Source organism: Manis javanica, chromosome 11 (genome assembly GCF_040802235.1).
Source record: "Manis javanica isolate MJ-LG chromosome 11, MJ_LKY, whole genome shotgun sequence".
NCBI classification, from domain to species: Eukaryota; Metazoa; Chordata; class Mammalia; order Pholidota; family Manidae; genus Manis; species Manis javanica.
Window position 1 is genome coordinate 102143660 of NC_133166.1, and position 16481 is coordinate 102160140.

The 16481-nt window shown below is 44.6% G+C and overlaps 1 protein-coding gene across 2 annotated transcripts in view; it reads left to right on the forward strand.

Annotated features, from left to right (window-relative positions):
- Positions 1-5945, forward strand: part of NUCKS1 (nuclear casein kinase and cyclin dependent kinase substrate 1) — a 30519-nt gene extending 24574 nt beyond the window's left edge. For both annotated transcript variants that reach the window (XM_037015199.2, XM_037015198.2), the window contains exon 7: positions 694-5945. In XM_037015199.2, coding sequence (XP_036871094.1) covers positions 694-893 — 200 coding nt within the window. In that variant the 3' untranslated portion in view covers positions 894-5945. The remainder of the gene's footprint in view (positions 1-693) is intronic.
- The last annotated feature ends 10536 nt before the right edge of the window (positions 5946-16481 follow it).

Genomic DNA, 16481 nt, shown 5'->3' on the forward strand with positions numbered 1-16481 from the left:
TATTTGTGTCAGGCACGGTGGTAGAAACACTACATCAGCACCGCTGTTACCCCCCATTTTTCCCACCGATGCCGTACAATCCCAGCAGCCAGTAAAGACTTGAAATTGGGAAAATGCACACATGCAGTAACATATTTAAGTCTGTGTTTGGATGCCCACGCCATCCTCTGTGCTCACAGAATGAAACCACACCTGACGACGTGTGTTCAATGTCTTTGGGCCCTTGTGGTTTCTGCCAGATGTTCTCCTGGTCTGAGCAAGTTTATCCTTAAATCCAAAAGCTGGGTTTGCTTTTTTTTTATTCGGCAAGTAGGACTGATGCTTTTTAAACCTTTTACTCTCATTGGGAATCATGGAAGTATCAGAAGTTATTTGATGTCTTCAGTTTCTTCCTCAGACTTTATATCCTTTCTCCTTGACCTGCTTTTTATAAACATAAACAACTTGTAGTCTCTCAAGCCACTGAGGATGAGGTGCAGTTTCTGCAGCATCCCGTTTTTTTTTTATTGTAAACTTTACTGCTAACATAACATTACAGTGTTGGTGAAAGTGAAAACGAGTGCCACCTTGATATTTAGTAAGTTGGGGTGTTGTTTTTATAGATTTTATTCTTAGCTTTTGTTCTGTAGCTGATTTTTATTAAAGACATTTTCTCCTTTTCCCTTCCCCAAATTGGTATTGTTCTTCTTTCAGTGACGCCAAGTCCTGTGAAAGGCAAAGGGAAAGTGGGTCGCCCCACAGCTTCCAAGGCATCGAAGGAAAAGACTCCTTCCCCCAAAGACGACGACGAGGACCCAGAAAGCCCCCCGGAGAAGAAGACGCCTGCAAGCCCCCCGCCCGAGAAGTCTGGGGACGAGGGGTCTGAGGATGAGGCCCAGTCTGGGGAGGATTAAAAGGGATGATGGCTTGGGGAGAGATTTTATTTAAAAAAAGAGAAAAAAAAAAAGAAAAAAGAAAAAAGAGAGGAAAAAAAAAGAAAACCTACTTAAGGTAGAACATGGTCTTGGCTCTGGCTCGACTCCTGGGCTTTCGTGCTTTTTTTCCTTTTGTCAAAAATAACATTTCTTTCTCTCTCTTTCTCTCTTTTTAAACAAACCATAGTATGTTGGATTTACCTTTTTGTCTATTGTTCTTCTCTTTGCCATCACCCTTGCCTCCCCCCTTCCCAGTGAAAGCCATGTCAACTTCATCACTGGATTGGCTGCTTCATCTTTTCATTTCTAATGGAAGGTGTATCTCAGTTGTAAAGCAATAAGATTAGAGATGAGCTGTAAGGAAATGTTGCTTTTTGCTAACTAGTAGCAAGTTGAACAGTAATCAAAATGTAGAGGGTTTTAGTTAAAAAATGATTGCTGCTTTATCTGGACTCTTTAAAAAATCAATTGTCACCTAATACAAGTATATATACACAAGTATAGATGTCTAAAAAAGTTACGACTTTAAACTTCCACTGATGGGGCAGGTAAGAGATAAAAGAGGAATTCTGAATTGTTACTGAAAGTATTCGTATTTTTAACTTGGGGGCAGGGCAGGGAATGGAGTTGCCTGACCTTGTTTGAGGGTGTGGTGGGGGTTTTTTTGCTTTGTTTTTTAATATCATTACTTGTTATCTCAGACGGAACCAGTGATCCCTTTATCCTGCTTCAGTCTTTAAGGAACTTTAAAAAAAAAAAAAAAGCAAAGGCGCCAAAACTTAAATCACTCTTGATTTCCTGTTTCATTCTTTAATGGTTCATGTTTTTAAAATATATATGTATCTGTTGTTTCTTGGATAAAATTTTACCAAGGATCAAAAAAAAACCTAGAGTTTAAGTGGCAAGGTCTATGCATCACAGTGGATTTCTTCTCAACTGACAATGTTTAGGTTTTAAGCAAATAAAGTACCAGTTAATGTGAAACTCAATCACAAAGACTTGAGATTTTTCCTTTACAAAAAAACAGAATTGGAAGTCTTTTGTGCCATAAATGTGCATTCAGATCCCATGAACCATGCTCTGTTTTTATCTGGGGATAGAACATTCTCCTTTTCATACACCTGTCTTCCCATTTGTTTGTAGAAAGCTGGTTTGAAGGGCATCCCTCCACTAGGACCCCACTGCACACCCCATCCAGTGCCTACCAGCTGTGCTGTTCTTCACGTCCAGTGCTTGATGATGGGAGTGTGTTAAATGCTGCTTCCTTCAAATTCCATTTGCTTTGTCTTGTTAACTGGTGCCCCTGCTCACTGCTCATGTTGCTAAAAAGCAGGAATTTAAGGAGCTCAAGAGCTAGAGACACCTTGTGTTCAGGAGGCCTGTGTGAAGTTGATAACGGACTTTACATGCCTTATCAAAGCAGTCAGGAGACATCTGAAGGTTCGATCCTCCGCATCCTGATACCTTGAGCTAATGAGAGCAAGGTTTAGGGGTTTTAATGTGCTAATAAATTGGAAAATTAGTGAAATTTAACCTCTGCCTTTTTTTTCGAAGATATGCTTCAGTATCTTGACATGGTTTTCTTTCTGCCTTACAAGTTACAGCATATTTTTCTCTAAGACAACATGGCTTTCTTGTTCCTAGGACAAAGGGTTATTTAAGGAATATTTTTACTCAGATTCTTTTTTTAAAAAACATCCAGTGGCAGAGAAGTCATTTCACTGTTGCACTGTGTGTGTGAAAGAATGAATTTGGAGATTTTAGTACTTGGCCAAAAATGCGAAACTTGAACATTAAGTAGCAGGTGGGTGATTATCTTTCATGAAGGTTAACTGTGAGGGTGTTAAAAGATAAATCTCTTTGTTTTATGGGTTTGTGCAGGTATCTAGTTTAGCAAGAAGGTTTGTGTTCATAGAGTAAAAGACCTATCAGTGTTTCCACCATGCACTTCTATTTTTAGGGGTTTATAATAAGTCTTACATTCCTAGTAACATTTGGGCTTCTCTTAGATTATGTTTGGTGACGATTGGGAGGAGGAGTCTTTTAAAACTTTGAATATTTTATGTAACAGTCTCTTTATTAGTCTGTGCTGATGTCTCTGTGATACATGCACATGCTTTAGAGGTAATTGTGTCTTCTGGGTGACTTGTGTGCATTTGGTTGGGCTTTTTGTTTGGGATCCCTTTTTTAAAAATTCATGAGATTGAAAAAATGTATTTATATTTCTAATAGACTGGACAAAAGGCTCTGTGTCCCCAAGTGAGACAAGCTCTGAATGACTTTTGTTTTCTCCACTTTCTATTGATTTAAAACACACTCTAGTCTTCCCCTCAAGTCATGCACGCATAGAGGACAGCTGTGGTGTCTCAACTGGAAACGGGTGCTCAGTCGTCAGGCTTGACAGTGATGTCAGGACGGGTCATAGCTGTGAGCTGATAGTCATTGGCCATTGGCACCATCCTTGACTAGCTCCCTTTTTCTCCAGTGTGCCTATGGTGAAATGGCAATAGCGTTCACTGTCTGGATTTGCAGTGCTCAGGAAATGAGACGTAAACTTTGAAGGTGCTTGTTTGTGTTATTGGAATTCTCTGTGTTAGCTCTTAATAGGTTTCCCTCTTGAACATGGATTTTGGCAGCTATGCTGACTGACAGACACTACATTCTAGTTCTTAAGATTCTTTTCCAGACTTCCCTTCCCAGTGTGCCACAGCTAGAACCGGATAGCTTACATCTTATTAAAATCTGTACCTTGCGGCTGCTTTTAGCCCTCCCCGCCTCAGATTGGAATCAATATAGTGGGCCCAAAGGACATGTTTAAATTTCAGTAATGGTGGATGGTCCTGCTTTCTAAAACATCTCGACCTTAAACATCTTCACTCCCTATTGAGTCTGAAAAAAATTAATCGGTGTGTCCTCCTTGAGGGAGGCAATTGGGGGAAATCTTTTAACCTGGAAGATTAGTAGTTGATTTCCCACAAAGGAGCTTTGATACTGGTTGGTTTATTTTTTCCGCCGCTATAACTGGTTTGCCCCAGGTTCAGCCCTCAACTCAGTACTTATTCTTGGTACTGGTTCAGATAGCATATTCTCCCAGGTGGAATTTGAGGTTATAATTCAGTGAAGTTTTTGACTCTTGTGGATGTATATGGTCAGTGAGACTGAACTTGACGCCTTTTTTTTTAATTGCCACGTCTCTTGTATCCATGAACATTCAAATAAGAGGTGGATCTTAGAATACTGGTTGCCGGGAGGGAATGGCGCTTTAACTTAATGGAGGTCAGGGGCTGCTTCAGAGGGCTGACAAGGCAAGAGCAGGATAGATGATGAGGAGCAGTGCAAAGGTCATGCGGCCGTCGTGGCTGTGTGAAGAGTGGGGGCGTCCGCGTACGGTGCCTGCGCCCGTGTCGCCAGTAGCCGCACTGAGAAGAAGGAGCTGTTGTTCCCTTAGTGGGGACAGGGAGAAACCGGGGCTCGGCCGATGGCATTCAGATGGATACTTACAACGGAGTGACAGACATTGCCCGCCAAGGGACAGGGAAAATACAACAAGCTGATTGCCCTTGAGGTTAGAAAATCATCCTTTTCTCTGCGTGGAGCTGGGTTTATTTGAAAAGAGAGTTTATTGTTTGGATATTGGGACATCAAGCTATCCATAGCGAAGTTTCTATCTACAACCTATTTTCCCTTTGGGGGATATTCTTAATTCAGAATGACTTTTTGAACCCCAAATCCCTAAATGACAAGCCTAATTCACAAAATTCACAGTGGTGCTGACTGTATTAACCACTATTGGGAAAAGTCCCGTAAGCCTGCCTGTTGCCATGCCAATGGAGTGAGTGAGCCGGGGACATGTTTGAGCATGCTTTGTGTGGCTGGGGGAGTGCCACCGTTGTGCATACACTTTGTACGTCAGGGTGAAGGGGAGGGTTTTCTAGATTATGGGGTGGGTAAAACTGGGATTTTTTTTTTGTTCCTTTTTCAGTGGGGTATAGGGGTAGAGTATTCACTCAGCTTATGCCCTTAACATGTATAAACCCCAAAGTATTGTGTGGGTGTGTGAGTGTGTGTACATGTCTGGCAATTAAACCTTTGTCTTCTGGAAATTAGTGAATTCTTTTCTTTTTTTCCTCCAGAAGTATTTGTTACAAGATTTGTAAATAAGAGCTCTACTTAGTTTGTTTACCACATGTTGCAGCAAACCTTATATGTGTAATTCCTGCAAGATTTAGGGAAAGAGTTTAAGACTTGCCAGGTTAAGCAGCAGTCACGTTCTCAGTAATTGTTTGCCTCGATTCATCTTTCAGACTTCATTTTGCCAGCCCTAAAACTCCCCCCACCTTCCTTGATTTTAGTCCTTAACCTTTTATGTTCGGAGCAGGAAGGGTTAGAGAGAGGAACCTGCTGAAATGTATGTAATTAGTCCGTGAGCGGAGACCGGGGCATCTCTTCCTTAATACTGCAATGCCGAGTCATCAGACACCAGAGGGTTGGGCATTCTTGCGATACCTTAACAGTGCGCTGAAGTCTGCAGCGTGGTACTAAGGAAGTTAAAGTTTGAATGTAACCACTTTATTTAAAAGGTTTTTTTCTTAATTTAAATAAAATGGGGTTGAAGTGAACATGATTTTGTTGACCATGTTCGTGAATTATAGATGCAACATGCATTGGTAGACTTGTGTGACGGTCTTTTGTGATACTTAATTTTTACATATCCCAGTCTCTGTATGTATCTGCATAGACAAATTAAAAACAAACTCCTGCTTTCTTTCACTAAAGGGTTTCCGGGACTGCGTGTCTGCTCCTGAGCTCTGTTTTAAGTATGTGTATCATTTGCTTGTATTTTGTATTAAAAAATAAGAAAAAGAACCCTTTATTGTTGAGCATGTTGGCATTGTCCCCTTTACTTTTTTTTTTTTCTTTTTGGGACATATGAAGCAAGTTATTCTTTTTCTGTATCTTTTTTTCTTTTGTAAACTTTTTTTTGTTTTGTTTTGTTTAAAAATGGCTTTATAAAAGGGCTTTTATAACCCAGATGTGTGCTCTGTGTACTTCTTGTAACACCTGCAAGCAAATACACTGACTTACACAGATGATCACCTTGGCCTCTCAGCTTCAGGTCCGGGGTGGGGATTGCTTCCTGAATGAATTCTTCGGACACTAACTGTAACCATCACTATTGCTGGTCTTGTGTGTCAAAAGGAGTAATTAACAGTTCAGAGTATATGATGCATTAGATTCACTAGCTTAATTAAGGGAGCGGAGAACTGGGTGTGTGCGGATTCCTGGTAAGCGTTTTTCCTCATGTTGGTATCCAAGCTTATGGAGTGTTGGAGGGCAAAATTCTCTTCAGTCATAATTATGTATTAATAATATTTGTACTCACAAAACAGATACGCGTTTTCAAATATCGTTGAGAACTACACTATCTTGCTATTTATTTTAAAGGAAGATCATGGCATAAAATCCCTCTTTAGAATTGAGCTGACATGGTAGCTATTAGAACTTCTTTTTAACGCTTCCCCTTGTTTTACATTCTTGCCTTGTCATCCAAATACTGTAATTAACAGACTCACCTTGACTTTGGAATTGTATGCTTTTTGCTGGATGTGATCCCTCAGTAAGTAGACAACTTCACTTTTATTTCTTAAGGAGTTGTTTGTCCCAGGTCAGAGTTAACTTCTGAAGAACATTAACCTGCCACTTTCCCTCCTAACCTGTCGGTGGTTTATGGTTAACATACCAAATGTCTGCTTCAGTGCCATGCTGAAGAAATAACAGTCTGGTTTTAAAGGATTTCAAACACCATCAGGTGAACAAACAGGCAAGAGGCTGGATTTGGTAAAACATTTGGAGCTCTCACTTCCTGTCCGTGCACGTGACGGTAATGGAACACTGCGGCTCTACAGTGCTTGCAGTTTATGAAGTGTTTATTTACATCCTACTCATTCCGTTTTCACGACTGTGAGATTGGCTAAACGTTCCTCTAGTTTTGTAGAAAATAAGCTGGTTCAGGTAGGATGTGATTTGACAGGCTTTGAATGTGGTGGGTGGTTCTGTGTGCTTCAAGTCGTCACGGTTGCTGGTCCTAACGCCAGCTCCCATTGTCTTGTATAAATGGGTCCCTTAAGCCTCCTTCCTGATAACCTTTTGAACATTTTGCTATTCTTTAGCATCTGCTAATTAACACTGATACTTGAACCAATCTAATGGTAATCAAAGATTTAATGGGAAAAATTTCACATTAAACAAAAATTTACTTGAAAATCCCTGTGGTCCCCAGATATGAAGGCTCAAATCATTTTTTCAAAAAGCTTTATTTTCTAGTTAAGTCTGTAGATAGTGACTGTGTGAAGGAATAATATGGAGCACCTTGTCCATACAGCCTACTCCTCTACCAGTAGAGGGCAGCATTTGTCCTCCATATACAGTACTTAGCGTAGTGGGACTGCTCTCAACTCCTTTTTAGACATGTAACTGTTCCCCAGATTCAACATTCAGGACACATTACCACCTACATGGTTTAGAGATATTCGCTGATCACTGTGCCCACTTCACACTAGTGTATGAAGCAGCAGTCTTTTCTAGATTGTTAGTGGGAAGTAGGATATCTTGATTCAGGCACGTCTGTCTGCTTACCTTGTTCTCTTTTTACGACTCCCAAAACCTATGTGGATAACATTCCAAAATGAAAGTTTGTTGAGATTTCAAAATGCAATGCAAACTCTTGGCCCTATTTTGAAACAGGTGTCGCTTTTTGAAATTGCCCTCTAGCTCTAAAGCTTTGTATCTTGCACAAACAGCACAGATAGGCATTTGCATACAAGGAATACTGAAGCATGTTTTCAAGGGAAGGTGGTACATTGTGTTCCTTTATCTTGATGGCATGCTCTCTTTTCCCCTGTTATCTTAATAGAAGGGACAAGTGCCCATTTTGACATGTCTGGGCTGGGTCACCACCAGGAGAAATCATTACTCGGGTGTGCCCCATTTCAGTATGAAAGTCCTGGACAAATATTATGAAACAAATGCTCTGGAATCAGAGTGAGAGGGTGTACCCAGAGTTTCCATCCTAGTAAAGCAAATAATTACTTAAAAATACAATAACATGAAATTTTCATTTATGATTTAGCTCTTTACTGGCTTGATTTATTTAGCTCTCACTGGCTCCCATAATGATCGGTCTAAAATTTTAACTCTTAAGGAATAGTTGGATCAAGGAAGATTACATGCATATTACTATTATGATAATGTTTGCATTATTGAATATGTGTGTGTGTGTTACTGTAAATCTGTGAACATATATATATGTGTGTGCTTGTCTGTGTATGTGTGTCTGCCTCTGATCTCTTTTCACAGCCCCCAAAACCTGAGTGGGTAACATCCTATGCACCCACACAAACCCTTTCATTAGATCATGCAAGACCACTTCCTTGGCTGACGTGTCTAATAGCTACACTTTTTCCACCTCGGGTAGGAACAAGAATATGTAGTCTATATGTAGTTGGGGCTCTTCTGACTGCAAGAGGTTAGGGAGACGGATTAGGTAAGTGGCAGAGAAACAAGGAAAATGATGGAACAAGAAAAACGATAGCCTATATTTTAGGATGAGAGAACTGCTCGTTTGGTAGCTACAGCTAACTGGTTGTGTGGTAAGTGGTGCACATTCACAATAACTGGACATGTATCCTGATATAATTAATCAAAAGACTGTGAAACACTCATCTTTACCCAGGAAGTGTATAGAGACAGTGACGTATACTGGGTCCTCACTTTGTGACTATAAATTGGTTCTCTTGTTCACTCATTCAGCCTAATGGAGTAAAATGCTAAGCATTTTTACAATTTGCTTTTACTTCTAAAGTAGTTAAGAACAATAATACAGCAAAGCTCTTCTATAAGTCACTAAACATCTTTGGTAGTCGGGGACTCAGCTGGCATTCTGTTTAGATCTTGAAACATAATCTGGGGCTGCAGCAGCCCAACTTCATACCTAATGCATGTGCCACATCTCAGTTACAAGCTCCAGGCACCTCCTGCTTGGTCTTTACCAGGACCTCTGCTGTAGTTTCCCACTCTCTCTTTTCCTTCTCTTGTTTTTGTGAATGAACAGTTTCCATGGGGTTGGCGTTTTTGAGGCGAATGTAGTGTTTATACATGAACCAGGTAGTTCTAGGAGTGTTTGGGGAACCAGCTGTCCTGTAGACAACCACACAGTTGGCCCAAGTACAAGATAAATATCATTTCCTGGTAAACCTGGAACAATGCAAAGCTTAGTTTCCAAAGCTCCATTTTAGGGCACTGGCGGTGTGACTTGAGGTATACAGGATACACACAGTGCCTCGTTTAAGAGCAATGGTTGTCCTAGACCTTGCACAATGGGCCAGTCTTGGGCCATCGGCAAAGCGGGTCAGTCCTCTCTCCTGTTTGCCCACATTCCCTTCCCACACCCTCAAGTGAAGCAATAAGAGCCAATGATTGGCTCTGGGGTCACTCACTTCTCCAGAACTCAACACCACCAAGCAGTCATTGAGACGCAGATGCCCGACTCCGGGAAATGGGAGTGCCTAGGACATTCTAGAGGACTCCACCTGAATTAGCCGGCAATATTTATTGACAATGAAAACTACGGTGACTAGATTCCAAACCCCAAATTGGGACCTATGGTATAATGGAGAGCCTTGTCCTACTCTTTAGTGGGAAAACCTAAGATAGAGTTTGAATCTCAGAATATTGGCATTTCTGGGATATTTTTATGGTTTAAGGAACTAAAGCATGAAATGTGTAAAATTTGATGTCCAGGAAATTCATGTGACCGGTAAAAAAAAGCGCCACAGGTGTTCTGAGTGGAATTGACATCAGCACACACCACTCGAGCAATCACTTGTTTTGTTTTCTGGAAACCCCCAGGCGCCGTTCCTCATCTGTGACCTGAGAAGCTTGGATGGAGCAGAAAAAATCAGTTTACAGGGTGATCTTGGGCAAGTCACCTATTCCCCTGCTCCCTGTCTTTCACCACCCCAAGTATCATTCACCTTTTTCATATAATGAGGATAAAAAGGGACTGATTGTCCTCCAGTTCAAAGGGGTGATGAGTGAGTGAGTGAGGCTGCCAGCACCTCACACTTGAAAGAGGCTCTCTGTGCCCCCAGGCTGCTGCTGGTCCTGGGGACCAACCAGTCTCAGAAGAAAGCAGCAAGGTCCCTCCAGGCAAGGTCCCCGCTGCCGGGTGGCAGCCTCATTCCTGCACAACTGAAATCCTTTCAACTTCGTCTCTGAAGTCCAAATGAGTTATTTATTAGAAAGAACTCTTGCAAAAGAGCAAACTTTAACCAGCCTGCAATGTAGGGTGGCTTTAGAGGGGAGGGAAGCGTGACAATCCCAAGTCACCTGCACTGGTGAAGGGTTTTTTTTCATAGTGTAAGTAGCACAACTGATTGGCACTTGGATGGTTCTTCAGTCTCATAGGAAAAAGAAAATTTCATCCAATAGTTGCAAACGGAATTCCTAGTTACATAGACTGCAAATGAGGGAGAGCCCTTTGGACGGAAAAACAGATTTAGAGATAACTCGCCAGTAGCATATTTTCAGTATATGAAATACCATAGTTTTGTCTTTGGTCTTTCAAGTTTAACACCAGAAAAGAAGCCACAAAAAAAAATACCGGAGCCATTATCAGGGACCAAACCCAGGAGCCCAACGGAACTGTTGTACTGATATGTGTGTTCTCACGACACTGGAGCCTCACTAGGGTGCGTGCTGTGGGGAGCTTCTGCCAGACCCCGTCACAGATAAAAGAGCATGTTGGCAACTGAACCCCAGAAACGGGCTACAAGATGGACGCCTCCCTCCCCCCCCGACTCCCCACAAATTATCTTCAGTCTTAAGGGAAGAAAGACCCAATTTCAATCAATAGCAAGGAGGCCTTTTAAAAACGTCTGATTGATGTAAGTTGAGTAACGGTCACATTGTATAAATACTGAAATTCTGGTCAGGATCCTCTTATCTTGTGATACCCTCTTTCATCAGATTTTGAAGAACATCATTTGAGCCGCTTGTATAGATAAGATAACTCCCAGGAGTCGCTCTTGTCATGTTATCTTGCTTAAGTAGATAGAACTGGTGGTGATCTTGGCGTTAGTAAAACTTTCTCAACCGAGTTACCATCACTGAGTTCTGTTAATGGGCATGACATATGCTTCCTCCCTCATTAGGCATTTTGGACAAGTGTCAGCATTTAAGGTCATGAGAACTGGATTTTGTTCCCTCTTCAGAATATGGTATTAAAGAAATTTAGCTGAATACTAAGATAGCTTTCTTCCCCTGGGCTCTCACAGCATTCTTGTAGAATCAGAAGGCGGGCTTGGCCACACAGAGAGACACACCAGGCAGGTTCTCCGCGTTAAAGCCGGCAGCAGGGACAGACCAGCCTGAGGCATGAGAAACCCTGTTTTCCTGTGGACTGGCCAACACAGTTCTTGTGTAGGTGAATCAGACTTTCAAAGGAGATTTCTTTGTTTCAAGGTGGTTTTCTTTTTTCTGTTTTTTGACATACAATTCTTAATTGAGAAAACACATCTTCATTTTCTAATCCATGTGATAGAAAAGTAAAAAAGCTAAGAACTAAATACAACTGTTACATGTATTGGAAAGCAAGGCATTAAGGATTCTCCAACTCGATACATTTTGGCTGCCCATAGAAAAGTTCTTTTTAAACCAGTATTTCTCAAAATGTGATCCCCCGACCAACAGCCTCAGCAGCAGCTGGGAACTTAGTCAAAAGTCTTCAGCCCCATCCCAGACCTACTGAATCAGAAACTTCATTGAGGGGGGAATGCTTAACAGGAAAGTCTGCTTGTAACAAATCCTTGCCCTTTTCTTCTTATTAGAAAAGGCAGTTTGGCCTAGTTGATGTTACTGAGATGGGATAGTTATTGTATCCATCTGGGTCTGGCTCAATAGCACCAATTAAAAACTATAGTCGCCTCCTTATCTGCCCGTCCTGGAAACAGTTTCTCTGTTCTTGGAAGCTCCATCCCTCCGTAGGAGTCACCAGAGGTACAACTGACCCTCTTCTCGTGATGAATCCCGCTGTCATATACCTCCTGCGACCCAAGAATCCTGCCTGCTATTGGACTTCCTACAGATTCAGGCCTTGGTTTCAAGTGTTTTCATTTGCTTTCTAGAATGACAACCTGACCCTGAAAATGTCTTTGACAAACCACAGATGTTCATGCTCAAGAGTGGAGCCAAGAGAATATACATAGTACCATCCTTCAATAATCTACATCTCTCCCTGGAAAACTCATTCGGCCTATTAACTTGTACTTCTCCAATACTCTCTTAATAATAACAGTAGCTTGTATTTTTGAATGCCTGTGTTCCAGAAGGAATCGCCTTGAACATTTACCATGCCTTCCATCATGGACTCCTTACAACAGTCCCATGAGATGCGTGTAAAGTCACTGTCTCCAGTGTCCAGAGAAGAACCAGAGCCTAGGGACGGTCACACAGTGTGCCCCAGACCACGTGGCCTAGTGGCCACAGCACTCACCCTTCCCGTGGACGATGGCTGTGGGATTAAACACTGCCTGCTGGTAACCGTCCGTCCCAAGATACCCATGTGTCCACCAGCCTTCCCTGCCCCGCTTCAGGCACTATGCTAGGTACATGGTATGGTGATGGCCTGGGGCTGGCCAAATCCCTGTTTGCCTTATCATTATAAACATCTTATTGGTGAGGCAGACCCCTCTGATGGAGGTTTTGTTCCGTGGGGCACTGGTCAAACAAGGACGATCCCTTCTTGCAAAGCACGTAGTCTTTGTCCCTTCACCCCATTTAAGCAGTTCCCTCTCTGTCCACGAGAGCAATGTGCAAGCTCATCCAGCCGGCCGCTCCTGGACCCGGTGCATAAGTCCCAATAGCCCTCATGTCTCATACGGAGTCTTCAGGGCTTTCCTGTCACGGCTTGCCCGCTTGGCCGTACGACTGGACATGTGATCACACAAAGGGCAACACTGAGCACTTGCGTGTGGGTTCCCTTCGCTTGATTCCTGGAATATCAGCCTCTAGCAAAAGCATTGGGGAGCAGTGAACTAACCACAAATAGATGAAAAGAGAGATGTAATAATTAAACAAAAGAAACTGTGGACAGAAAGTCAGGGACCTGGGTTTGAGTTCCTGTTCTCCCCTAACCAGCTGGGCCCCTGGCAGGACACTTGGCCTCCCTGAGTTTCAGTTTCCCAGACTGTTAACTCTGCTGGTCCCACCTGCTTCTCAGGGTTGTTGCGGGGGCCTCACGGGAGGATTGCCCCCTGGGGCGTGAGGTGGGTTGATAGCATAAGCAAGAAGCGGCCTCAGCTGTGAATCACAGGGCCTTTCCTTCTTGTTGCAGAGAGAGCAGTGGGTTGATGGTGCAATCCAGGTAAGTAAGGGGCAGGGAGGAAGGCTGGCAACCCCCCGCTCCTGGCTGCCTGTCTCCCCCAGGCTCAGCTACCGGCCCTGTCTGTTTATTTACACTTGTCCCGCTAAATAGCTCGCAAACAACAGGCTTCTTATGTGCGGTTTGGTACTTGTGGATGAAGCCAGACAGGGGTCTCAGTTGGAACGCCCTAACATTCGGGAAGGGCCCAGCCCAGGCCTGCCTCAGAACATTCTCTGAGCTGCTCAGATCTCCCTGGTTGGGGGGCTGGGGTGCGTGGTGGAAACGACGGGGAGCTAACACCCCTCTTGAAGCATTTCATATGGGAGCTCTGCCTAGGCAGTAGGCTGTGATATGCGGGCTGGGAGCAGCTGGGTTGGGAGTGCAGTGAGCTCCCCCTCGGCCCTCCCTCTAATGCTCCTATAAAGGAGCCTCGGGGGGCGGGTGCCTGGTAGGTACATCCACACCCAGGTGAGAGACGCAGCTGCCAGCCTGTGAAGACCTCCGGAGGGGTCTCCATGGGGGGACTGCTGACAGTGAGGGGACAGTGAACATGAACCGTGAAGCAGGGAGAAATGGCCCACAGTCCCTCCCTCTAGGCGGCCGGGGCATCTGCCTCCCCGGCCTGCTGCACTGGGCTCCGGATTCACTGTGAGTTCAGAATTCCATCTTCTCTAGCACACCTAATATTTCTTCTCTGCATGTTGGCCTGCAGGTATGTAAAAGAGAGAAACCGAGTCTCAAGTGTGTGTGTGTGTTGGAGGGTGGGAGGCTGGAAGGGGGGCTTCCCATCCTTCTGGAGACCCTCTCTCGTCAGTGTAGCCAAAGGACATGCACACTTGTCTGGGAGCCTCCCGTTTCCCCAGGCTAATTGCATGCCTCCTTGTGAAAGGAAATAGTTTCTCAGCGAGCTGGGAAACTCAAGTCCCTGGTGCCCCCTGGCTGTGGGTATCAGGGGAAGGACAAGGAAGGAAGCGGCTGTTCGCGCACCCCTTGCCTGCCCTGCACTCTCCAGGAGTGCCCAGCCCAGGCTGGAGACAGGGCGTCCTTCCTCCCTCCAGCAGAAGCTTCCAGCCCTGCCCCTGGGCATGGCCGTGCAGGATCCTTTGAGGAAAGCCAGGCCAAGGATGCGGTCGGGTGGTGGATACAGGCGGAACGTCAGGAAGGTCCCTGAGGAAGCGGGGCTGTTTATGCACAGCCCCTCAGCTGCTGCCTGGGAGGAGGAAGAAGTGAGGCCGTCCCCCTCCCTGCTGTGTACAGCTGCTCCGGGCCTGGCTGCGGGTCAGGGAAGGGAGGGAAGGGAGGACAGCTCAGTGGGGAGGCAGGGGAGATTGGCTGAGGTCCCGGATGGGCGGCAAGGCCTTCCTCTCCCTCCAGGGCCTCAGTCAGCACCTTTACAGGGAGGTGGTTTTAGAAAACAGCCCCACATGGGACTGTCGATGAGAGGAATGTGGCTAGAGCGGTTACGGGAGCAGGAAACAGCCGGGCTGCTGCTTCCCTGGAAAGGTTACGCATGAAGCGGATGCCAGGATGTGAGGCTTGGGTGCACCTTTCCGCCTCCCACTCCTGGAGAGAGGGAGAGAGAAACATCCCGTGCTGGTCCCATAGTATCCTCCATCCCGACAGTGAGGTGGAAGCTGGTCAGCTGGGAGGGGGCCTAGGTGTGGAGCCTCACAGGACAGACTCTCTCTGGCCACTTCTCTGAAGTCTTTCCCTGACCCCTGACCTCAAGGCTACCCCCAAGTTTCTAAGCGCCTCCTCCCTTCCCAGTTCTTTTAAAAAATGCCAAAGCGCAGGAGGTTGGGATTGAGGAAACCAGAAAGAGGAGTGAAGATTTACCTGAATTTATGATCCCAGGGATCACTGGGCAATTTTTCCCTGAGAAAAACCAGGCCACTCACTTATTATGCCTCAATTACTTCAGCCCAGGACTAGATGGAGAGGCCAAGGAAAGAGACTATAGGCCCCTCGAGGGCAGGAAATCTCTCCAATCTATTTTTTTAATTGAGATTTTTATTGACATGACTGTCAATTCACAGGCAGTTGTGAGAAATAATACACAGCAATCCTTTGTACCCTCGGTCCAGTTTCCCACAATGGTAACATTTCACAAAACCAGAGCGTAATACCCCAACCAGGATGTTGACACTGATATAATCTGCCAATCTTACTCAGAGAGGCTGTTTTACTGTGCGTGTGTGTGCATGTGTGGGGGTGGTGTGTATTTAGTTCTATACAATGTTATCTCCTGTGTACATTCGAGCGTCACAGTCCAGATTCTGAATAGTCACAACGCCACAGGGAACAAGGATCCCTCCTGCTGCCCTTTTATAACCACCCTCCCAGCCCCTGTTACCCATCCCTAATCCACTTCTAAAGCTTTAGTTCAAACATGTTACATAAATGGAGTCCTAGACCATGTGACTTTTGAGGGGTGGTTTTTCTCTCAGCACATGCCCTGCAGATCTATCCAGGTTGCTGTGTGCGTCAGGAGTTCATCCCATTTTATTGGTGAGCAGTGACCTCTGCTATGTTAGTACCAGAGTTTAACTGTTCACCAGTCAAAGAACATTCGGGTTGTTTCCCATTTGGGGCTTACAAATAAGGGCTGCTATGCACGTTCGTGTCCAGGTTCTATGTGACCATCACCATGCAGTGGCAGCCTCGTGTGGGCACACAGTGGCTCCTCAGCCACTGTTCCTTGGTAATGACTAAAGACAATCTGCTGCCACCCTTCTTTCCAGGAGGGGCTGAGGGAAAACATGAGTATCGTGATGCATGACGGGAATTACCAAAACGGTGCCTCTGAAGAAAGGATTCATCAGGGGACACATGGCCCTTATGAGCATTAAGCTGTTGGGACAACAGGAGAAAAAGATTATATCAAGAAACAAAAGGGAATGGTTCAAGATGCAGGTGAAAGAGAATGAGCACCATTGACAGGTGGCATATGGCAAGCGACACCCAAGGCTGGGGATTGCTGGGAGCCCCTGTGCAGAGAGAGGGGCTTTGGAAGCAGACGTGGTGTGCGTCCTGCCCACCACGTTTTAGCTGCATGCTCTGGGCCAGGCACCTCGCCTCTCAGAGACTCTAACTGATCTGTAAAATGAAAATAAGCTCTTTCTCCTAAGAGTCATAAGAATTAAAAA